General features: G+C 43.2%; 1 protein-coding gene and 1 long non-coding RNA gene across 5 annotated transcripts in view; one reads left to right on the top strand and one right to left on the bottom strand.

Moving 5' to 3' along the window:
• The window catches only part of unc5b (unc-5 netrin receptor B), a 208,063-nt gene that overhangs the window by 180,365 nt on the left and 2,386 nt on the right, over nt 1–25,312 (top strand). For all 4 annotated transcript variants that reach the window (XM_034184294.1, XM_034184295.1, XM_034184296.1 and 1 more), the window contains 7 exons: nt 8,319–8,687; nt 8,801–8,888; nt 14,723–14,897; nt 14,987–15,226; nt 20,140–20,289; nt 22,364–22,528; nt 22,626–22,804. In XM_034184294.1, the coding sequence (XP_034040185.1) occupies nt 8,319–8,687; nt 8,801–8,888; nt 14,723–14,897; nt 14,987–15,226; nt 20,140–20,289; nt 22,364–22,528; nt 22,626–22,804 (1,366 nt within the window). The remainder of the gene's footprint in view (nt 1–8,318; nt 8,688–8,800; nt 8,889–14,722; nt 14,898–14,986; nt 15,227–20,139; nt 20,290–22,363; nt 22,529–22,625; nt 22,805–25,312) is intronic.
• On the bottom strand, nt 728–24,645 carry LOC117522882. Its single transcript, XR_004564359.1, has 3 exons — nt 24,558–24,645; nt 18,275–18,278; nt 728–770 (listed from the first exon to the last, which is right to left on the bottom strand). It is a non-coding gene; the product is annotated as an uncharacterized LOC117522882 (long non-coding RNA).

Consider the following 25,312-nt stretch of genomic DNA (forward strand, 5'->3'; position numbering starts at 1 on the left):
GAACTTTGACTAGAATATTTGACATGGTTGTGACGCATGTTTATTGAGCTGATTTGACTTATGATCAAAACCGGGGTTTTACATTTTTCTATGAGTGTTTGCTTTTATTTCATATTTTATATTATAATTTATAATTCATCCATGCTTGTTCAAGCAGAGCGTGCATGCATTGTGAGCTCACTTATGCAAGGTGTCTCTGAATATTGCACCATATAAATAGCAGAAAAACTCAACATGAGACCTGGTTTTGGTGGTCTATGGTGCGATTACCATTTTCTCACAGTAGAAATGAAACGCCACTGCACCTGACCATGCCTCATTTTAAGACCAACACACTCACTGAAGCACAGATGAGTGCAAGTTGACTGGCTATTTAAAGAACATGAGTATTAGGGATGAAAATGACAACTGTGCCAGATAGAAACTAGTAATGCTGAGCTGCCCTGTGTGCACCGCACTGCACTCAAAAAAATAACTTGTTCAGTGAACATAATAAAATGATGTAAGGTATTTCCACCCAAGTAAAATGCGTTACCTTGCTGAGTGACCTAAGTGTAAATTTGTTGGGTCAACATGATGTATTTGCGTTGCTGTTACTAAATTAACATGGTTCAGGCCAACTACATGTAATAGGGTAAATGTAACAAAAATAAAAAGTAGATTCCTTCAGCTGCTCCCTTGTTTGTGGTCGGGGTCACCACAGTAAATCTGAGGTGGCTCTGCTTGTTGAATTGGCACAGGTTTTACACCAGATGCCCTTCCTGACCCAACTCCACATTACTTGGAGAAATGTGGCAGGGGTGGGGTTTGAACCAGAAACCTTCCATACTGAAAACATGCACCAACCACTTAGCCACCACCCATTGTCCTGTAAAGGTAAATGTAGCACACAGATGTAATTTCCTTGTGCCATTCAGACTTGTTTGATATAATCATGAGTTACTTAATTTATTAGGGTAGTTACAGCTACTTTTAAAATAGTACAGTTACCTGTCAACGTAACTTTGCTATGTTGGATCAGCACAATTTATGCAGATCCACCTTGGATTTGCTATGGCGACCCCGCGCACAAACAGGCGAGCAGCCAAAGGGACTTACTGTTTTATTTTGTTACATTTACTCTTACAAATCTTGTTGGCCTGAACCATGGTAATTAAGTAACAGTAATGCAAATTCATCATGTTAACCCAACAAATTTATATTTAGGTCACTCAGTAAAAATTGTTTCTGTCTACGTTAACGCATTTTTTGTTGTGGTTAGTGGTCGGGACCGGACCGGACTGTTACAGGCGATGGACTCAAACGCTGGGAGCACAGACGAGAATGGGTTGTGAATGAAAACAGGTTTATTTACAACAAGGAATAAATGAGGAATTAAAGTGCTGAGCTGGTTAGGCTGCCTGCAGAGACAGGTCCCGCTGGTAGCTGTGAAAATCTGGGCACTGCAGTGCACACAGGGCCAGACTTGGGAGTCTGAGAATGAGCTGGAATCCTGGAGTATATGGAGCTCGAACCGTAGCCAGGTGGGATACAGAGAGCCAAGGATGAGGAAATAGGAGGACGAGAAGAACAGAGGTGAGTGATTGCACTCGTAACACCGGAAGCCATTAATAATAAACAGTTGACAGTAGGCACGTTCACAGTTCAGGAAATAAAGATGACTGTTGAGGAAATAAGGTTCACTGTTCAGGAATCATTTGTTGGGAAAGTGTAGGAACACAGACCCACAACAGGGGGCGCAAATGAACGGACAATGGAGGAAGTCAAATAACAACACTTTACTGTTGTGAATAAGCACAACAAACACAACAGATTACAACAATAGACAAAGAAGTCAATTCACAAAATGTGTCACGTGGGCAGGCTCGAAGATAAGAGACGTCTGTCCAAAGCAGAACCGGAACCACACGATTTCCTCCGCCACCGAACCCCGGGAATACTGGAGCCGCCAAGTCCCGAACTCCCAGGTGGCCACTGCCTCCGCGTGTCGGATCTGGTACTGCTGGCGAGGAACAAAAACAGTTAAATGTGGGTGCGTTTGCACCCAGCAACCCGTATGGCGGGAAAACCACCTCCACCTCTTGTCGGAAGAATGTCTGCTATTTAACGCACAAAAGTAACAAAGTGTTAATGTCAAAAAGACAACACAGTCGGCTGAGTACTGTACCTCCTAGGTAGAGCGATATCTCGGCAAAGAGGTGGAGATGTCGTCTTGCTGATATACCACTGCTGATCAGATGATTGGTGACAGCTGTCGTAGGCGATAAGTGACAGCTGTCACCCCGGCTGCTTCTGTGAGGCGGCAGCGCCCTCTGGTGCCTGGAGCCCGCACTCCAGACAGGGCGCCCTCTGGTGGTGGTGGGCCAGCAGTACCTCCTCTTCAGCGGCCCACACAACAGGACCCCCCCCCTCAACGGGCACCTCCTGGCGCCCGACCAGGCTTGTCCGGGTGGCGGCGGTAGAAATCGGCCAGGAGGGCCGGGTCCAGGATGAAGCTCCTCTTCACCCAGGAGCGTTCTTCGGGTCCGTACCCCTCCCAGTCCACCAAATACTGGAAGCCCCGGCCCATCCTACGGACATCCAAGAGCCGGCGCACAGTCCAAGCTGGCTCGCCATCGATGATCCGGGCAGGAGGCGGCGCCGGACCCGGAGCACAGAGGGGTGAGGTGTGATGCGGCTTTATCCGGGACACATGGAAAACAGGATGGATCCGCAGTGAGGCCGGAAGCTGAAGCCTCCAGACTTGCGAGGAGAACTGGGGACCGCGGTCGGAGACGATGTCTGTTGGAATCCCATGCAGCCGGACGACGTGGTGGACCAGGAGGTCCGCTGTCTCCTGGGCAGTCGGGAGCATCGGGAGGGCCACGAAGTGGGCCACTTTGGAGAATCGGTCCACTATCGTGAGGATGGTGGTGTTGCCCTGGGACGGCGGGAGGCCCGTGACAAAATCCAGGCCGATGTGGGACCAGGGGCGATGAGGCACAGGCAGCGGCTGGAGCAGTTCCGATGCCCTGCGGTGGTCAGCCTATAATCCCGGACGTCGGCCTCCAGGGACGCCCACCAGAAGCGCTGCCGGACAACTGCCACGGTCCTACGCACCCCTGGATGACAGGAGAACTTGGAGCCTTGACAGAAGTCCAGGACTGCAGCCCTGGCCTCTGGTGGGACGTAAAGTTTGTTCTTCGGCCCAGTTCCGGGATCCGGGCTCCGTGCCAGGGCCTCCCGGACGGTTTTCTCTATGTCCCAGGTGAGGGTGGCCACGATAGCGGACTCCGGGATGATAGGTTCCGGTGGATCCGACAGCTCCGTTTTGACTTCGTCTTCATGCACCCGGGACAAGGCATCCGATCTCTGGTTTTTGGTCCCGGGGCGGTAGGTGATCCGGAAGTCAAAACGGCCGAAGAACAGTGACCAGCGGGCTTGCCTGGGGTTCAGCCGCTTGGCGGTCCTGATATACTCCAGGTTCCGTTGGTCAGTGAAAACCGTGAATGGCACGGACGTTCCCTCCAACAGATGTCTCCACTCTTCAAGAGCCTCTTTCACCGCAAGGAGTTCTCGATTGCCGACGTCATAGTTCCGTTCAGCCGGGGTCAACCTGCGTGAAAAGTAGGCACATGGGTGAAGTACCTTATCGGTCTCTCCGCTCTGGGACAGCACGGCTCCTATCCCTGAGTCAGAGGCATCCACTTCAACCATGAACTGGCGGCTAGGGTCGGGCTGCACCAAAACTGGCGCAGTAGAGAACCGTCGTTTCAACTCCTTGAACGCGGCTTCGCACCGATCCGACCAGGTGAAGGGGACTTTTGGAGAGGTCAGGGCTGTCAGGGGGCTAACTACCTGACTGTAACCTTAATGAACCTCCTATAGAAATTAGCGAAGCAGAGGAACTGTTGCAGCTTCCTACGGCTTGTTGGTTGGGGCCAATCTCTCACCGCCGCAACCTTGGCCGGATCAGGGGCGACGGAGTTAGAGGAGATGATAAACCTCAGGAAGGACAAAGACGTGCGGTGAAACTCGCACTTCTCGCCCTTCACAAACAGTCGGTTCTCTAACAACCGCTGCAGGACCTGACGTACATGCTGGACATGGCTCTCAGGATCCGGAGAAAAGATGAGAATACCGTCCAGATATACAAAGACGAATCGGTGCAGGAAGTCCCGCAAGACGTCGTTAACCAAGGCTTGGAACGTCGCGGGGGTGTTGGTGAGGCCGAACGGCATGACCAGGTACTCAAAGTGACCTAATGGGGTGTTAAATGCCGTCTTCCATTCGTCTCCCTTCCGGATCCGAACCAGGTGATACGCATTTCTAAGATCCAGCTTAGTAAAGATTTTGGCTCCATGCAGGGGGGTGAACACGGAATCTAACAATGGCAACGGGTATCGGTTGCGAACCGTAATCTCATTCAGCCCCCTGTAATCAATACATGGGCGAAGTCCGCCATCTTTCTTGCCCACAAAAAAGAAACCTGTCCCCATCGGGGAGGTGGAGTTCCGGATCAGCCCGGCAGCTAATGAGTCCCGGATGTAGGTCTCCATTGATTCGCGCTCAGGTCGTGAGAGGTTGTACAGCCTTCTGGACGGGAACTCAGCACCTGGAACCAAATCAATGGCACAATCGTACGGACGGTACGGGGGAAGGGTGAGTGCCAGATCCTTACTGAAGACGTCAGCAAGATCGTGGTACTCAACCAGCACTGCCATCAGATTGGGAGGGACTTTGACCTCCTCCTTAGCCTGTGAACCGGGAGGAACCGAGGATCCTAAACACCCCCGATGGCAGGTTTCGCTCCACTGAACCACCACCCCAGACGGCCAATCAATCCGGGGATTGTGCTTCAACATCCATGGGATGCCCAAAATCACGCGGGAGGTAGAAGGAGTTACAAAAAACTCAATCTCCTCCCGGTGGTTTCCAGACACCACCAGAGTTACTGGTTGTGTCTTGTGTGTGAGTAAAGGGAGGAGGGTGCCATCTAGTGCCCGCACCTGCAACGGCGAAGGAAGCGCCACCAGAGGGAGCCCTACCTCCCTTGCCCATCTGCTGTCTAGCAGATTCCCTTCTGACCCCGTGTCCACTAGTGCTCGGGCTTGAAGGGTTAAATCCCCGCTCAGGATTGTGACTGGGAGTCATGTGGCAATTTGTGTGTGTCTCACTTGAATGTTTTGACCCCCCCTTAGCCCAGTCTCTAAGGGCGAGTGTTGTCGTTTTGGCCGTTTGGGGCAGTTTCTCTGTGTGTGCTCAGTTGAGCTGCAGAGAAAACACTCTCCACGGATCAGCCTCCCCATTTTGGCCCTGTGCGTTTCCCTAACAATGTCAGCAGGGGGAGCTGTTGCCCCACAAAGCGCTGCGGCTGTGGAGCGTGGGGAGGGCGGCGCCTTATCGAACCCGGAAGGGAGAGGGGCGGCGCGTATCCGGTCACGTCCTTCGCCTCGCTCCCGACGGCGTTCCTCCAACCGATTGTCTAACCGTATAACGAGATCGATAAGCCCATCTAAATCCCGCGGTTCCTCCTTAGCTACCAGCTGCTCCTTCAGAACCAACGACAGTTCGTTTACGAAGGCGGCGTGGAGCGCAACGTTATTCCAGCCGGACCTCGCAGCCGCGATGCGGAAGTTGACTGCATAAGCGGCTGCGCTCTCGCGTCCCTGTCTCATTGACAGCAGCACAGTTGAAGCGGTCTCTCCTCTGTTAGGGTGATCAAACACTGTTCTGAACTCCCCCACAAACCCAGTGTATGCTGATAACAACCGTGAGTTCTGTTCCCAGAGCGCCGTAGCCCAGGCGCGTGCTTTACCCCGAAGCAGAGCAATCACATAAGCTATTTTACTAGCATCTGACGTCAGCGTACATGACGGGACGTTGTGCGAAGACGAGCGAACACTGCATAAGAAAGTCCGCGCACGTCTCCACACAACCTCCGTACGGCTCAGGAGGGCTTATGTATGCTTCAGGGGATGGTGGGAGGGGTTGTTGAACCACCACTGGAACGTTCATATTCTGCACAGGGTCGGCAGGAGGACGAGCTGCAGCAGCGCCCTGAGCGCTCGCCGCCATCTGTGCGGAGAGAGCCTCCACCCTGCGGTTCAGGAGGATGTTTTGCTCAGTCATTTGATCCAACCGAGCCGTAAAGGCGGTGAGAATGTGCTGCAGCTCACCAATCACGTCTCCTGCAGACGCCTGCGCTCCCTGCTCTCCCATTGGTCATTCAACAGCCGGGTGACGCCCCTCGGAGTCCATGACGCTGGCCGAGATATCCTGTTGGGAAAGTGTAGGAACACGGACCCACAACAGGGGGCGCAAATGAACGGACAATGGAGGAAGTCAAATAACAACACTTTACTGTTGTGAATAAGCACAACAAACACAACAGATTACAACAATAGACAAAGAAGTCAATTCACAAAATGTGTCACGTGGGCAGGCTCGAAGATAAGAGACGTAAAAACAGTTAAATGTGGGTGCGTTTGCACCCAGCAACCCGTATGGCGGGAAAACCACCTCCACCTCTCGTCGGAAGAATGTCTGCTATTTAACGCACAAAAGTAACAAAGTGTTAATGTCAAAAAGACAACACAGTCGGCTGAGTACTGTACCTCCTAGGTAGAGCGATATCTCAGCAAAGAGGTGGAGATGTCGTCTTGCTGATATACCACTGCTGATCAGATGATTGGTGACAGCTGTCGTAGGCGATAAGTGACAGCTGTCACCCCGGCTGCTTCACAACATCATTCACAGTTCATGAGTCATCTTCAGAGGTCAGATGCTGCACGTCTTATGACACAGCTCCAATTAAGCTGAACTTGGCTTCAGAATTGACTTGGAAAGTCCTTTGCAGTTCTGCATATGAGTTCATACAGTTCGTGGAACAGTTCTTGGCTTAGCAGATCTGCATATGAGTTCATACAGTTCGTGGAACAGTTCTTGGCTTAGCAGATCTGCATATGAGTTCATACAGTTCTTGGAAACGGTTCTTTGTAATAGTTCTTGACCACAGTTCTCTGAAACAGTTCTTGGCATGCACAGTCACAAACAGGTGCAGTGTGAGAACGGGCTCTCACAAACTCAGAGTCATGCAGGAACTTAGCTGAACGTAGCAGAGCTGTGCACGCTGAGGCTGAGAGCAGAAAATGGCGTAGTGCTTGATAGTGGCGTGGGAGCCAGGAGCAGTGCAGCATGGAAGCCACACAGGAAGGCGTTTGGAAACACCAAAAGATCAAGAGCTCTAATACGGAAATTAGAGGTAGCCAGGTTACCTTGAGATGAGCTGTGGTAAGCTCAGACATCGGAGTGCATGGAAGTGCCAGGAAAGACGATGTAACGAACATGGAGAATCAGTGTAGAATCTGGCAAGGTCAAGGTCACGGAAATTCTGGCATGGTCACGGAAGACTCTGGCAAAGACTGAGCTCAAAGCTGGGGTTTAAGTAGCCTGCTCCTGATCAGGAGCTCATGAGTGTCAGGTGCAAGGAGAAGATGAATCTCAGGTGTTCCTTGGCTCTGCAGCACGCCACCTGCAGGGGGAAACAGACGAACAACACACAAAAGGACAGACAGGGCAAAGGACCAAGGCAGATCACAATAATTTTACTTGAGTGGAAATTCCATAATTTTATTATGTTCACTGACCAAATTAGATTTTAAAGTTGTTGCATGTTGTAACTACATGATTTGAAAGTGTTTGCCCATAAAACTTGATTTTATATCATAGAAGCTACATGTTAGACTTGTATTCATGTAACATAAAAACCAACAACACCTATGTTGGTTTTTTGAGAGTAGGTGTAAGATAATGCCCTTGATATTTTTTGTTTGTTTGTTTGGGGGGGTTGTTTGTTTGTTTTCAGAAAATTACAACTTAGAAATGTAAAATTAGGTGTTTTGCTGAAACAGTAATGATAAAAACACAAAACAAATCTATTATACAAAAAATACTAGGGTGCTTAATACTTTTGCACAATACTTTACATCATTTTGTACAGTTCACAAGTTCTCTGTTTATGAATCTCTGTAATATTTTAGTTTTTTCAAGTCCTCATACATAAAATGTTTTAAAGTATCAGTTCATCATCCTGCTTCTATTAATATCAGCCTATAAATTAATTCCCATTATACATTAGCTCCTTTCTCATTGTCATGTCTCCATTCTTTACTGCATTACATTTTTTACATTTTAAGCATTTGTCATGGTGTCCTTCCTCTTGTTCTTGGCATCAAATATTAATTAGCTACATTAATCCACTTCACTTGCGTCACTTTCAGCGCTCCTCCTTGTCATTTCCAGATAAGAGAATAACTCTTGCTTTTCTGTCTCCACAGATAACCCTCATCCTCTGCACCCCTCAGCTCCTCCCGATCTGACATCCACAGCAGGAGCTTTCCGCGGGCCTCTCTTCTCCCTGCAGCAGGCGGTCAATGATAGCCCTCACAAAATCCCAATGACCACTTCTCCCCTGCTGGACCCACTGCCCAGTCTTAAAATCAAAGTGTATAACTCCTCAACGCTATCCTCACTGGAGCTTCCTGCTGACATGTGCTCATCGGATGGCGAGATCCTCAGCTTGAAGTCGGTGGGTACAGTGGGCAGAGAGCGAGAATACCACAGCCACACTCTGTCCAGAGAGCCGGGCCTCAGCACCAGCGCCACCTTGGGAAGTCTGGGAGGACGTCTCACCATCCCAAACACAGGTAACAACAGTGGCACACTCTCCTTAGTCTGTTCAGGAAATGTGGCAACAGCATTCCCGTCAGCGCTTAACCACAAACAAGACAAAGCTGTGATGGAACATCTTCTCTCTTAGGTGTGAGTCTGCTGGTTCCACCTGGTACCATCCCTCAGGGGAAGTTCTACGAGATGTACCTCATTATCAATAAGTGGGACAAAACCACGTGAGTGACTTATTCCTTCTATGCAATCTTAATGCTACCTTTCACGTCACACAGACGTGGGCATGTCATTGAGGTGGGGACAATTGAAACCAATGTGGTTGACCTATAGCACCACATCGAGACTGTTTGTTTTCTTCTGCAGACACCAAGGAGCAATTTCAGCTTCCGCAGTGATTTCAATAGGGCAACGCAGTCTCATTTGAACCCCTACGCGACATCACGGGATTTGACCACATATGGGAACAGCCGGCACAAACACGGCAGAGAATCCCCAGTCGGAGTGTGGGAATTTCAGTACAAACCATTCAGCCTGGTTTGGTAAACTTTAAAGCATACTTGCTGTCACCTAGCGGACCTGCCGGTTTAAGACATGCCGGTTGAAATGGTTTTCTCCGAATGTTTTGTGCTGACACTCTCACACTCCGCCCGGGGATTAGTCTCGTCCCATAAACAGCGTCAATTCTAACAGGAAAATGGTGTACTTTTTGTTTTCGGCTGCAATCGCCGAAGCAGTCGAGAAAAGTGGAGGGGGTTTTTTTCGGTTCCCAGTGGAGAAGGGAAGATGAGGCAAATGGGAGAGGTTGTGTCGGTAAGTGTTAGCCTACACAGCTAACCAGAGTAGCTGTGTTCTCTCACTTGCACAACCACCTCAACACGTTTGAGCACCGGGTCATAAGCAAACCGCAACACAAGTTCACGTTCCCACCGCATTATTTTTTCTTTGCATTTTCACTTTGTTTGCGTGTAATTTGCCCCAAAACTACTGTGTTTCTGTCCCTGGAAGTAGAGAAATTACATCATATGCATCATATTTTACCCTTTTAGTGCCCACCTTCAAACGAGACTGCGCTGCCCAATACACTGTAGTCCTATTTCCACTGTAGGAACTTGACCTACAGCCCAAATGTGGAGAACATTTATAGTAAACGTCTACTAACTGGTCTTCTCAGCTGTTGTCTGCACTTTGGTGAAAACCCACTGCGCTCGCAGTCACAACAAGCATCCAAGCAAACTTTAACATTAGACACAAGGCAACATAAAAGTTTGTTTACTAGCTTTCAGTGGTATCCAACGTTAGTGCGCTAGTCAGAGTGCAAAAGAGGAGTCACTTAAAAATGCTAGGTAATGCAAACTTTTAAAATATCTTCATTGCAGGTGCGTGACGGTCTGTGGCCTCATATTCCATTTGTTTTGTGGTTTGAGACACTCTTATTGTGGACCTTTGGATGCTTGTAGTCATGCTTCAACCTTTTCTCTCAGCACTGTTTTGGGTGGGTTGGACTTCCTACTGGACACAAGCCTCGAGTGTCCTTGGTCCCACTGTGAAGGGGTTTGTCAGGAGAGATCTTGGTATGAGGATGTTTCAAAAGAAACAAACCCCAGCTAAAACCTCCACAAAGCGCCTAGGCACCAGGGCGTATGAACAAAATGGTGCAACTTCTCCCAGTGCTATGGGGAGACATCTCCTCTGTTGCAGCACTCAGCTGGGTCATCCAGCAGATCAGCGGTGTCATCCACCAGATAGTTCTGATCCTGGACCCCAGCAACAACACCATCAATGGGCTAAAAGAATCCAGTGAAACTGCATCATTGTAAATTGGTCCATTGGGGAGAAGAAATTTGGATGCTTGTAGTCATGCTTCAACCTTTTCTCTCAGCACTGTTTTGTCTTTTGGTTTTTCATTTATCTTTGATGTCTTTTTAGTAGAATGCAATGGGCCCCAAACCTGGGGTCTAAAGTTGCACCCTAGGCTCTATAGTTATCTTAATCAGATCTGGCATTGTATCCGAGGGCTCTCTTCAAGATGGTGATCGTTTCCTTAATCGCAGACAACTGCACCTCATGTGCACTTGGGTGACCGGGGATTGCCTCAAGGTATTTCTTCAGGTTCTTCTTCATCAGGCCTGTTGCTCCCACCACAACTGGGATGATATCGATGTCTTTCAATGACCATGTTGTTCTTAGGTCATTTTTCAGGTCTTGGTATTTCGAGATCTTTCCCCTTTCAGCTCGATTCAGGCCGTAATCATTGGGGACTGTCACATCAATGATTTTGGCTGTTTTCTCTTGCTTGTTCCAGATGACAATATCAGGTTTGATTGCACCTCCTTCAATGTGTCTTCCTGCTGGGATCTCTTTGTCGTAGAAGATCGTTACTTTTCCGTTGGATGAGACTGGTGTTGGTTCGTGCTCCCAGACATGTTCTTTGACTTCCATCTCCAGTTCCTTGCAGATCTTCCAGTGGAGATATTGACAGATCTTGTTGTGTCTGGATGTATAATGCCCATCTGCCATGAGGATCTGGCATGCTGAAGTTAGATGGTTTACACTCTCAACAGCTGTATGACAGAATCGGCATTTATCATTCTGTGAGATCCCTGCCATTTTTTTGAAGCCATTTGTTAGAAGTCCCTGATCTTGTGCTCCAATCAGAATTCTTTCTCCATCAAAACCAAGTTTTCCATTTTTTAGCCACTGCATTGATCCAACTTTGTCGATGTATTCCTTTTCGAGTTCTTCTTGGAAACGTCCGGCTCTTTTGTGCTGTTTCCATCTTTCCACTCGATGTTTTCCTTCTCTTTTGCTGTATTGTTCTCTGGTTTGTCTTGCAAGTTTTGTTGCAGGCATGAGACTGTTGCTTTTTCTCTCTTGTAGAAGTTCTCCGCCAAAGTTTTTTGCCAGTTTAGTGATTGAGGTCCGTTCAGTTATGGCCTTGTGGTGTTGTGTGACCGTTTTTACGATTTTTTCTTCAGAGCTCTTTAAGTACTGTCCAATACTTATTATCGATGCTCTGTAGGCCTGGTTGATTTCAGTGACACCCATACCGCCTTCTCTGCGAGGGAGATATATTCTGTCCATGCATTGATTTCTGTAGGTGATTTTGTGGAGGGTGAGCATTTTCCTGGTTTTTGTGTCCAATTTATTAAGCTCACATTGTGGCCAGTTCACTATGCCAGACCCATAGGTCACCACTGGTATTGCAAACTGGTTTATGGCTGTGATCTTATTTTTTGGTGTCAGCTGTGTTTTGCAGATTTTTTTTAAGCGGTTTAGGTATTCTTTTGTTGTTCTTGTTCTCATTTTCTTGTGCTCAATTGAATTACTTTGTTCAATTCCCAAGTATTTGTATGTGGAGTCTGCAGCCAGATCTTCAATGTAGCTCCCTTCATCCAATTGTATGTTTTCGGTTTTTGTCTTTTTTCCTTTTGTCATTGTGCATTTTGAGCATTTATCCAGTCCAAATTCCATGCCAATGTCTTTTGAGAACTTATGGGCAGTTTCCATGAGCTGAGTGAGTCCGTTTTTTGTGTTGGCATAGATTTTCAAATCGTCCATTTCACAAGTTTTTGGTTTTCCTTTCCTTTGTCTTTACTTAAGTCATATCCGATGTCTTGCTCCTTCAGGATCTTGCTGAGCGGGTCCATGATTAAGCAGAATAAGAGAGGTGAAAGGCTGTCTCCCTGAAGTATCCCTCTCTGAACTCGTACGTCTGGGATTGTTATTTGTCCCTCTGTGTGATTGAGGGTGATGGTGGTGTTCCACTTGTTCATTTGTGCTCTCAGTGTGTTTAATTCCATGTGTATCCAGGTGCGCTGACATAGATTTTCTAATTTCTCCTAAAGGACTCAAATCCTTGCTGGACCTTGTCCATCATATTGTACCTCCTTATCTAGTCTGTCTTTTGCCTCTGCAGCTGAATATTTCATTTTCTTCTGCTCACTGATGTTGTTTGTTGCCATTCTCGCCTGCATAAATTCAACCAATCAGTGTGAAGCCCTGTCCAATGGCATTTCAGAGCAGCTTTGAAGTACCTACCTTGGAGCAGTGACTTATTTTCTCTCTGATAAAGGCTCCAAAAATCACCTTTCAGTGGCAATCCCTGCAGTGGAGACATGCAAAAAGGTATCAGACCTCTTAAAATGGCCCACATGTTCCTGCTGTGGAAACTGGCCTTTTAGATGAACAACTGCCGAGAACAAGAAGACAAAGTGAATGTGAAGATTTGTGAGCAAGGGCATGACAAATATTGCACCAGATAATATACTATTGACAGTGGAATCCTTCAAATGGTGATGGAAGCACCAAAATTGACACACATACTACTTAAACATTACTCTTTTGAAAAACTGAGTATCCACTTGAATTTTCAATAGGCAGCCAGGTAGGGGTCAATTAAAGAATTACACAGGGGTCAAAAATTGAAAATCCTCCAATCATATTGAAAACTACACCACATTATTCGTCTGATCATAAAGATTCCAAAAAGGTATAGTTTGGGCTATCTATGACTGAATGTTATAGAGTTATGGGGTAAAAACAGCAAGAATTGTGACAAAGGTCAGTTTCAGTTTGTACAGGGGTCAAAAGTTAAAGTTGGTAAATTTTGGTAAAAAGTGATGCAAATTATTGGTTAAGTTAATGAGGTTTCAAAAAGGAATAGTTTGCAGCATGTGTCAATTTTAATTCAATTTTCAATTTAATTAGCTTATAATGCACCAAATCACAACAAAAGCCTTTTCAAGGCGCCTCACACAGAACAATTCAACATTAAATTTAAATAAATAATTAAAAATGAATAAAAAAATTCAAACACATAATTAAAACAGAAGTAAAAGAATAAAACAGACAAAAATAAAAACTATAAATAAGAAAGAGAATAAAAATGGGTTTTCAGTCTTGACTTAAAAATGTCCACGGACTCCGACTGCTTCATGGTCACATGTGTCATCCTTAGTTATCATGTTATGGTGTAACATGTCACATATCATAGAATCCAATGGACATCAACATTGTTTGACCTTTACTTTGGAGACCAACCAATCATCACAGTCAAAACTATTCCATTTATTAATAGCATCACCATTTATTAACTGCATCACCATTTGAAGGATTGTTTCAGTTATCTGCTGCACTAAAAGTAATACTTTATGTTCTTATTGTGAGGGTTTGATAGACATGGACAAAAAAACAGTGATGAACCAATTTCATGAGTAACTTGCACAGAAGTTAAAAAAGTATGAATTGATTCTTCTTGTAATTCAGATTGAGTTTTATAACATCTTAGCATGACAGCGCCACCGAGAGTTTCCTCATTGAAGTGCAGTTTTTCAGTACAGCCTTCATGAAAGAAGGTAAAAAACTGTTGCTGCTCTGGCATGTGAACATGGAGCCAAACAAATACAGTATACATCTGTGTGAAGAAAAACATTTCGCATGCAGGTATTGATAATAATAATAATATTGATAATTATAATTTTGTTTGTATTGCATATTCAAATAAATGCCACAAAGCATCAACATGATAAAATTAGCTGCAATAAGATAAAAACAATTTCAAAGTACAGTTATTAAAAATACATAAAACATCATAGAAACAAGAAAGCTGACATTTGAATTAAAGCCCACAGCATTAGTTGCAAGATGTCTATCCAATTAACCAGAAATTAATTAAAATCGGAATATAAAAGCAACAGAGCAGACAGACAGTGGTTCATTACCACAATTAAGTATAAGTGTACTGAATTCAGATAAAGTGCATTTATTTATCAACTAATTATCAATGCAATTTTTAGTCTCGATTTGAATGTTTCAGTCTGACTGTGATTTCTAGCTGAATGTTTTTTGAAGTGCGATTAATCTTCTGAGGGATAATAAATTGCTCAAGTTTTTTCATTGTTTATATTTCATGCAGAGTGGATTGACGGTTTAATGAGTTTGCCTGAAATACATCACTCAAAACATTTTAGGAGACACAAACTGTACCGCATCCACTCCACAGCCTTTAATATGTTAAAACTGATGGACACACTGTCTTCCTGGTGGACATTTACAGGCTCCCCTCTGATGGCAGTCAGACTGTCCTCAGTCCTGTGGTAAGCTGTGGCCCATCCGGTATGCTGCTGAATCGTCCTGTGGTCCTCACATTGCCCCACTGTGCCCAACTAGACACCCCTACACCCGATTGGACCCTCACACTTAAGACCCAGACCCACCAGGGGGCTTGGGAGGTGAGATTTTCTTTCTACCTAACCTTAACTGATGGATACCCTGGTGGTTCATGACTGAGCGCTGCTTCTGTCTATTGTTTTTGCTGCAGGAGGTGCTGACAGTGGGGGAGGAGACTTTGTCATCTCCATGCTACCTGCAGCTGGAGGAAGAGAGTTGTCATGTCCTCATGGAGCAGCTGGGGACCTACAGCCTTGTGGGCCAATCATGTCCACCGCAACCTGCTTGCAAGCGTCTGCAGCTGGCGCTGTTCGCCCCACGAGCGCCCTGCCTGTCCCTCGACTACAGCCTCCGTATCTACTGCATCCATGACACACCACATGCACTCAAGGTGCTGACTGTGCATGCTATAAAACCCTGAAATGCAGACCCAGAGAACTGAAATTTTGAGCTATTGTAACAAAAACATGGAGGCTCCCAAAAGAGGTTGAGCAGGCCAAGATCAACTGATGATCCAGATATACATAAATCAACAAATGACAGGAGTTTACATTCAATATACACATACACATTAACAGTACAGAAAGCACTGAACAAATAAGAAAGATTAAGAACCAACCAACTTTATTTATTAAGCTCTTTAAAACAACCATAGTGGATCAAACACTGTAAAAATGAACCGCTGTCTCAATGAGAAAAAAATGATGTAACAATTTGCATAGATTTTTAAAATTATTTTAACCTAACTAAAGTTATTTCAACTTAGCTCGAGACGTTTTGTGGTATTTACTCAGTTGAAAACTGAAATAACTTTCAAAAATCTATGCAAATTGTTACATCAATTTTTCTCATTGAGACAGCAGTTCCCTTTTTAGAGTGTACAGAAAATAAAAATCATAAAAGACATAATTTATATAAAATTATAAACAAAATACAAGTAAAATAATAATTAAAAGCCATGAATAAAAATAACAACTATACGATAAAAACAATAAAATTAAATCAAATAAATGAATGAAGTACAGGTCTCACTAGGTGTCAAAGGCTGAGGAGAAGAGGTGGTTCTTCAAAAGAGATTTAAAAACAGACAGAGATGAGGCCTGTCTAATTTGCTGAGGCAGGTCGTTCCATAATTTTGGAACCACAACAGTGAATGCGCGATCCTCTCTGAGCTTCCACTTAGTTTTCGGTACACTCAGGAACAGCTGCTCAGTTGACCTCAGAGCGAGTAAAATGGGGCAAGAGCATTCAGGGATTTAAAAACAAATAAAAGAATTTTAAAATGAATCCTAAAATGTATGGGCAGCCAGTGGAGTGAGGCTAAAATGAGACAAATGTGCTTGAATTTATGAAACAAAAAGAAAGAAATAAAAAGAAGAAATTATAAAAAGAAATACAAATGCACAGGGAAAGTCATTTTAATAATCTAATAAATGCATTTACTCTGGCTTGACACTATTCTGGCATTTACTCTGGCAACAGTGTGTCATTTTTGCTTTTTTTGGATTAGTGTATAAAGCCCTGGTCACACCGAATAATGAACTATGAATAATGAGCCACATAGCATGCTTTTTTTCTTTTTTTTTTTTTTTTTGAGTTATTCAACAAACATGGGAGAATAGTGGCTCTTAGAGGCTCTTATAGAAGAAGATTATTTGGGTAACAAGGCTCATCTCTGAGCATGGCAATAATTTCGAGAAGTTCAAAATTTATCAAAAACAGCGTGGGGCAGTTTGCGTACAAGGTATTACGAGGACAAACGAGGATGTTACAGGAATGTTAGTGATGAGGATGAGGCTGTTAGAAGCCCATTGTCCGAGTACTTGGCGGCTACGAGAACAGGCTATTTTGGACAGGCTAGTTTTGGCTCCGCACTCCCACACACTTCGTTGTGACAATTTTTTTAATTGTTTGTGTAATGTTCATATATGTGGCTCATTATGCAAATAATCACTGAAATTTCTGACAAATCCATACGTGGCTCATTATTCATTACATTATTATTCGGTGGGACCAAAGCTTAAGGTCCAACAGGAAGAAACATGTAGGATTTTAGGATTTGAAAACATTTTTCACTGGTAAGCTTTGTCAGCTATCTTAAAGTTAGATGAACTAAATGTAGTGGAAGCTAATTGGTATACTACATAGTTAACTGGATAGGTAATCTGCTGATGAAGAAAACTAGCTTTGCTAATTAGCTGATAGCTGATTAGCTGAACTGTTCCCACCTGTGCTCCTAATTAGCTACTCTTGAAAAGAAATGTGATTCAAAGGATTTTGACTGTGGAGTGTTTGTTGGTCCCAAGCAGGGTTACAATTTTCATGACTGGCTTGTCCAAGGACATAAACAGATAGTATGACCAGGAATCAAACCCATGTTTATATATTGGTAGTCCAACTCCTATCCCAGCGCTGCAGGCAGATCAGTCCACACTCAAAAAACTGACTCACTGGATTGGATTTCCATCTATTAAATATATAGTCCCAACTAAGTAATCTTGCTTTTTTTGAGTTGGGTCCACATTAGATGGAAATCCTGGACATAATTGAATTGAGTTCATCCAATGAGTCTTTTTTTTTAAGTGCAGTCAGCCTAGGTAGATTAAAAAAAACATCCATTGAGCTCTGTGGGTGAAAACCTGTTAATGACAGGGGGCAGAGGAGGAGAGCCTGACTGGTTCAGGTGACAGTTACTCAAATAGTCATGCAGCTCTCAGTGTGAAGGCTGCCAGGTGAAACCACAGTCACATGTCAGTGTGGGCGAGCAGACAACTGCACTCCTATTGACCAAGAGCCGAGGACACACAGTGACACTTTACTAGGTACACCTATCTACATAATAAAATGGGCTGTGAGTGTATGCGTGAATCGATCTGGCAAGATGGCCATCATAATCCCCGCAATAAGAGACTTTAAATTATATGGACTGCAGCGTATAGTATACAATGCAGCCCTTGTAAACCTATTTGCTCAAATTATGAGAGCTGAAACATCCTTGAGCAAGATCCTGAACCCCAAATACTTGCTTGTCTTTCAGTTCAAGTCAGCTCAATTTATTTATATGGTGCCAAATCATAAGTCACTTCAAAGTGTTATACTACGCAAGGAAGGTCTAGAACTTACCCACCTGTGATCAAGTCCATTGCTGGCAGTTGTCAGGAAAATCTCAAGCAAACCAGACCATGTGACCATGTGCTATGGCTATTCTAACAAAATACACGGTTGACAGAACATGCATTGACAGAGATGTTACAACTAAACAGCCATATATAAATCAATTGTTTGCAATGGTTGAATCCTCAGCCATTTGATCCCCAAGAGCTTACACAACATCATAGCCACTCTATACATATGTACTGTAATTGCTGTAACAGAGCTGGGGGAGAATCTCTGAATTGTTCTCAGTGAATACTGGCATTCTCCAGGGAGGTGTTCTCACCTCTCTCCTGTGCTCTTCAATGCTTGCATGTCCCAGATGTTGAGTAGGGTTGTGGAAACAGCACCTTAGGTGGATTCCATCTAATAACTAGAAGCACTCAGAGAGTGCAAACCTCCGCCAAAGCCATGGGGTCACTGACGCCATAACATCTACACGTCGTGGAATCATTGAACCTAAAAAAGTCTAACAATGATGTTTGCTCAGTAGTAAAAAAAAGTTTCATCTGCTGTGACTGGATAGCATGTATCCTTAGCGCTTGGCATCACAGTTTATTGCAACTTGCACCTTTCCCAGAAGCTACTGTCATCTGAGCACTGATATTGATACTGCATGTGCTTATAGACAAAAACAAATAAGAGACAAAATTCAATTTATTATTCAGCTAAACTGCAAATATATGAATTTTTTTAACATTTATGAAACACTTCTCTAAACAAGGCCATAGGTTCACTGACCCTAAAGAGATTCCCTCCTTGGCACAGTGATCTATTTCTTTTTGTCTCTTTCTCTAAAATTGTATATAATAATCATTAGATTATTAATATATAAACAAAAATAAATTTAAGAAATATTACAATTTGAAAACAAATGCACCCGAACGTGATGACAGCTGCAACTGCTTAATGCTAACTTTTAACATTGAAAATGCCATAGACATGCTAACACGATCCGGATCGTGATCCGGATCACCACTAAAATTTAATCACTTGTTCCTTTTGTCATTTCCAACCACTCCACAAAATTTAATCAAAATCCGTTCAAAACCTTTTGAGTTATCCTGCTGACAGACAGACAAACAAACAAACGTGACCGAAAACATAACTTCCTTGGCGGAGGTAAATATATGTAGTCCCAACTAAATTAAATTACATTATCTTTCATGGATGTGTTTTGTTTGAGTTGGGGCTACATATATTTATTAGATGGAAATCCTGCACATAATTGAATTGAGTTCATCCAACGAGCCATTTTTTTGAGTGCAGTCAGCACCAATGTTTTTAATGCACATTGCTTCATCCAGGCCACATAAACATGGGAAAAGATATAGAGAAATATTCTGCTTTTGCTGAACAGTGTAAAGACATCCTATATATAAAGCACCAAATATATTTCTCTCTGTCCCTCTGCGTGGGGTATTTCTGAAAGACAATAAATGCATATTTAAATTATATCACTGGCTTTGATCTTACATGTTTGAGTATTTGATCTAAGTTTTTTCATTTCTTAAACTTGCTTATAGAGTCTTTTTCAAACCATTCACTGTCTGAATATGCGATGTCACTGCATTTATTTTGTTATCTTTTGCATTATGCATTCTAACCCAGTTGATGGAAACACCCATGATCGAAACAAAACACATTGTACAACAAAAAAGGCCTTTGGCATTAGAAAGGAAATACAATACTGCAGCTCTCTCGTGTGGTTGCCTGCCACTTTAACCCTTAGGATGCCAGTGCACCCGCTACCTGACTAAATTAAGTTCTGTTTTCAAATATTGAGTCTTCACCTCCCGCTGGAAGTCAAGTCTGGCAATTTTACAGCAATGTACACACAATCGAATAACAACAGCAAGTAAGCCCTGTGTGATATTCAGTATTTTCTCTCTGTCAATTTCTTTTGTTTGAAACAGTCTTATTCCGGCTGCAGTAGTGATTATACGACTGTTTGGTTTCCTGGCATCATGTTGCATTGTGTTTGGCTGCTAAAATTCACAGTTTTCAAACTCTTCAGAGACAATAGAAATCACTTGATGGAATCTAAAATTAGACATTTTTGAGTGAGTGGTAGAAATTGCTGTAATATTACATTTACATCTACCTTGAGAAAACACATCAGAGTCTAAGCTCCGCCCTTTGACTGTGCAGGAAGTGCTGGATCTGGAGCGGAGTCTCTGTGGAGTCTTGGTCGAGGATCCCAAACTGCTGCTCTTCAAAGACAGCTACCACAACCTGCGCCTCTCAATCCACGACATTCCTCACACGCACTGGAGAAGCAAACTACTGGCCAAGTACCAGGTAAGATTGTACAGCAACTACAGTCTAAGGTGCAGTTGGTGTTCTTAAGTATTTGGACACTTTCTGTAATTTTGGATTCAGTTCATCACAACAGATTTGAGATTAAACTATCAAAGTGTGCTTGTTGTGTAGATTTTCTGTTTTATTTCAATGGATTTAACAAAATAACACATTGGCCACTGAGGAATTACAGTCATTTCTATACACACCCCCAAGTCAGGGAATGGAAACATGAACATTCCAAGTCACTGAATATGGCTTGGGCTTCATTTGTATAAATCATTAAAAAATAGAAAAACAGTACCCTGTTATATTGTAAATCTGTCTAGAGTGAGCAGTTTTAAAAAACTAAGGGAATGTGGCAGAAGGAGACAAGTGAGGAAAGCCATCAAGACCCCTACAGAAACTCTGAAGGAGTAAAGGCTCTGTAGCTGTGACTGAAAAAAGTGTGAATAGTGCAATATTTGCCTGTTGTATCATCTGGTATAGTGTCATGGTGGGGTTGGGGAGAGCAGGTTTTTCATACAGGGAAACATAACCTCTCGGCTGAGGTCTCAAATGTGCCTTCAAGCAAACTATAGCTGAAAGTTCTCATCTTTTTAAGAAACTTCTACTCTATTCTACTCCACTATTAAGTTGTGTAACTGACAATGCAACAGAGAAAAGTTGCACAATGCAGTTATTCCAATCGCTGCCATAACAGGCAGTATTTTCTTCAGAGTTTGCATGGGTTGTCTTGGTGGCTTCCCTCACCTGTCTTCTTTCTTGCACATTCACTCACTCACCAGATAGATTTACCACACAGTACCATATTGTTTGTATTTCATAACGTCTGATGTAAATTCTTCAAGACATATTCAGTGACGTGGAAATGTTTATGTATCAATCATGTGACTTCTGGAATGAAAACCAGCTCAAAAAGTGATGATCTGTATTTAAAAAAAATATTCCATATGTTTACTTTGTCCAGTCTATATATTAAAAGTCAAGTGGCCTATGTGTATTTGTATGTGTGTATGTGTGCATGCGTACCTGTGTATGGCTTCGATCATGGGCAAACTGGGGAGAGCTGACATTTGCCATTTGGTATGCTTATGTATTTTGGGTCAAGGATGAACACCGCCAAAACAGAATGTTGATAGGGCTAACATTTTTGGAGAAATTATGAATATTACGTAACAACAGTGACCAATGGACATTGATAATTACATTCTGGACTCACATACCGTTCCAAATCATTCTAGAATCTTTTCATAATTTATTACCACCATTGAAAAACATCAGCTATCTATTTTATAAACACTACCCAATCTAGAGCCCGTGGATCCCCACCGGCAACACGCTAGTTATTTATGGTAAGTGGAGGAACTGTACATTTTTGTTAAATCCTCTTACACTGACCCTGAATATCTACACTGCAAACACATTTTATTTTGATTGCTTCATTGCATAAATTGTGGTTTTGTACAGTGGGGAAACGTACAAAAATTGCGTAACTGTCCAAATATTTATGGACCCAGCTGTATATATGAATGCATAGCGTATGAAAATGTAGATAAAGCTGTCAGTGCACGTTGATTGATTGCTGTCTTGAAGGAAGGAAGATATTGACATTTTGCATGAAATGGGTCAACAAATAACATCAGTGTACGTTACCATTAATCAGGATCGACTTCAGCAAATTAATATCTGACAAAGTCCTCATTTGCCTTTGATAGAAAGGCTACATTACCAAAAAGCACAGCCATTGGACATTATAGAATTCATTGCTGTTGTAAACATCCCAACTCTCTGTGGCTTTCTCTTAAGACAGCACCAAGATTGCAGTCTGAACCCAGTCTGAATAAACAAACAGGAAATCTGATAGTAGTCCTAATTTATTGTCTGCGCAGTTTAGAAATAAATTGTGCTGTGACACACAGAGACCCAGTTGGTGGAAACACCCAAGATCAAAACAAAGCACAATGCATGCTTCTTTACTAGAAACTGGGTCCTAGATCTTCCTTGATTGTGCTGCTTAGGACACACAGATACTTTTAACATTTTGTTTTTACAATTTTTCATTGTGTGAAAGGAGATTCCATTCTATCACATTTGGAGCGCCAGTCAGCGACCTCTGCACTGCACGTTCAGCCTGGAGAGGGGCAGCCTGGCTGTGTCGCAGCTCAGCTGTAAAATCTGCGTCCGGCAGGTGGAAGGGGAAGGACAAATATTCCAGTTGCTCACAGACATCCAGGAGGTAATTACAACATCTGAATTTGATTTCACTTCCTTTGTTTTTAAGATTTTTTTTTTAATTTGGACTCGCTGCTTCCATTCTTCTGTTTTCCCTGCAGACCCTTCCACCACACTCGCCATTACCTGCAGGAGGCTCCAGCCTTCCATCCTCTCAAGTGGGATCCTACGCCTTTCGTTTGCCTCACTCTATCCGGCAGAAGATTTGTGCCAGTCTGGATGCACCCAGCACACGTGGGTGTGACTGGAGACTGCTTGCACAGAGCCTGGGCTTTGACAGGTCAGTATGGGATAGAACAGTGTTCCCTCATGTACTAAGTTTCAATTGATAAATGGGAGATAAATGCCTGTATAAGTTAATATTATGGACAAGACTGTGTTTAATATACATCAATACAAATAGGAAAACAGTTTTAAGGTATCAGATATGACTACATCCATACATGACGTGTCTTCTCTTTGATGTTTTGTATGGTCTGTGTCAAAGCCAGGTCAAGTTGGGATATCATTTGCAAATAGATGCATCTTGATATGAACGTCCTCTTGTTGGGCACTTTAACTTTTTTTGTTTGTTTTTGCTCTTTTGCGCACTGGACGTTACTGTCTTATTGTTAGAGGGCTTTGGTTTAGGGTATTGGCGATGGGAGGGGGGTGTATTATTTTTAATCAACAGTTTTAGGCCAGGTTCTATATCTCACGTTTCATAAAACAACTGTGTGCACAGTTCTCTGTGCGTTCCACAGGCAGAGTGCATTGTAATTATTCACCAGTTTGTGAAAAGTCCATAGATAAAACAAGAATTAAATATCTGAAATACAAGGTCTGTTAGAAAAGTATCCGACCTTTTTATTTTTTTCAAAAACTATATGGATTTGAATCACGTGTGATTGCATCAGCCAAACTTAAACCTTCGTGCGCATGCATGAGTTTTTTCACGCCTGTCGGTTGCGTCATTCGCCTGTGAGCAGGCTTTGTGTGAGCAGTGGTCCACCCCTGTCGTTTTTTATTGCGAATAAATGTCTGAACGATTTGGAGCTTTGTTGCATCAAATTTTTTCCAGAAACTGTGAGAGACCTCCAGGTGGACACCGTTCGGAAAATTAATATGGCTTTCAGGGACGATTTTGTGGGGATTACACAGATTAAGGAGTGTTACTGCCGCTTTAAGGATGGCCCACAGCATCTGAGAGCGCGCCGCGCTCCGAGCGCCGATCGACAGGCTCACACCTCGCTGAAACAACCAGATAATTTCTAACGTGAAGGCTTTGTTGATCCGGGACGACTTTCACAAAAAGGCAGGAGACGTGGACATCAGCAGTTTTTCAGCACATTCCACTGTTACAGGAGTTTTTTTCATGGAAAGAAAAGCGGAGGATTGCGCCACCATGCCGTTCATGGTGCGGGACAAAACCACCATTCCGTGTTGGTCTCACAGGACGGAAAATCGTCCCTGAAAGCCATATTAATTTTCCGAACGGTGTCCACCTGGAAGTCTCTCACAGTTTCTGGAAAAAAATTGATGCAGCAAAGCTCCAAATTGTTCAGACATTTATTCGCAATAAAAAAACGACAAGAGGGGTGGACCACTGCTCACACAAAGCCTGCTCACAGGCAAATGACGCAACCGACAGGTGTGAAAAAACTCACACATGCGCACGAAGGTTCAAGCTTGGCTGATGCAATCACACGTGATTCAAATTCACATGGTTTTTGAAAAAAAATAAAAAGGTCAGATACTTTTCTAACAGACCTCGTACACTGGAAAAATTCTGATTTTTTCACTTAGAAATTCCAAGTAAATGTTACAAGGGGAATTCTTAAGTAAATCTGACTTGCATATATTAGTTTTTCTAAAAGAATAGCTCAAGTACCATTTATTAGCAATCATCGATTCATTATTTTCATTGAATTTTACTATAATTTTTTATTTAAAAAAGTAAAACCCTTCAGCTGCTCCCTTGCTTTCACTCAGAGTCAGCACAGCGGATCTGCATGTCGATTTGGCACAAATTTTACACTTCCTGACGCAATTACACATTACATGGAGAAATGTGGCGGGAGTGGGGTTGAACCGGGAATCTTCCGCACTGAAAATAAGCATACTAACCACTTGGTCACCACCCCTACACTGAGTAAGTAAGTCCCTTGGGCAGGTCTTGGGTCTGCTGAAGTGAAAACAAGAGAGCAGCCAAAGGGTTTTGCTTTTTTACTAATAAAGAGAGAGTAAAATTCAATGAAAATGTTGAATTGATTATTGCTAGTAAATGTTACTAGAGTTAGTCTATTTGAAAAACAAATTAATGCAAGTAAAATTTACTTAAGAATTACCCTTGTCAAAATTACTTGAAATTTCTAAGTGAAAAAAGTTTCCTAGGTTTTTTCAAGTAAATATCACTCCACATTTTTTCAGTGCAGGAGATTGTTTTTATATGTTTGCTTTTTTTGTTTGGTTTTTTTTTTTTTTTTTTTTTTTTTTTTTTTGTTTGACGTAATAGCCAGCGCATGTTCAAGCACTGTCCGTCATTTGTGCACAACTTTGATGTCCCACACAGACTGATATATACGTCTGTTTTTGGTCTACCTTTTACAGATAGAAACATTTAATATTAACGAAACAAGCACAAAATAAAGTTAATTATACCCAAAGATTACAATGAATATTTTTTTTAATTCTGTGCAGCCTCTGTGCTGAAACAGCAGTGCAATCAGTAAAAGGCAAAGTTTCAGACTTGCAAAATAGAGAAATATTAGGATCTACTAAATTTCTTTTTAACTTTAAGAAATCATGT

Source organism: Thalassophryne amazonica, chromosome 13 (genome assembly GCF_902500255.1).
Source record: "Thalassophryne amazonica chromosome 13, fThaAma1.1, whole genome shotgun sequence".
In the NCBI taxonomy this organism is placed as follows: Eukaryota; Metazoa; Chordata; class Actinopteri; order Batrachoidiformes; family Batrachoididae; genus Thalassophryne; species Thalassophryne amazonica.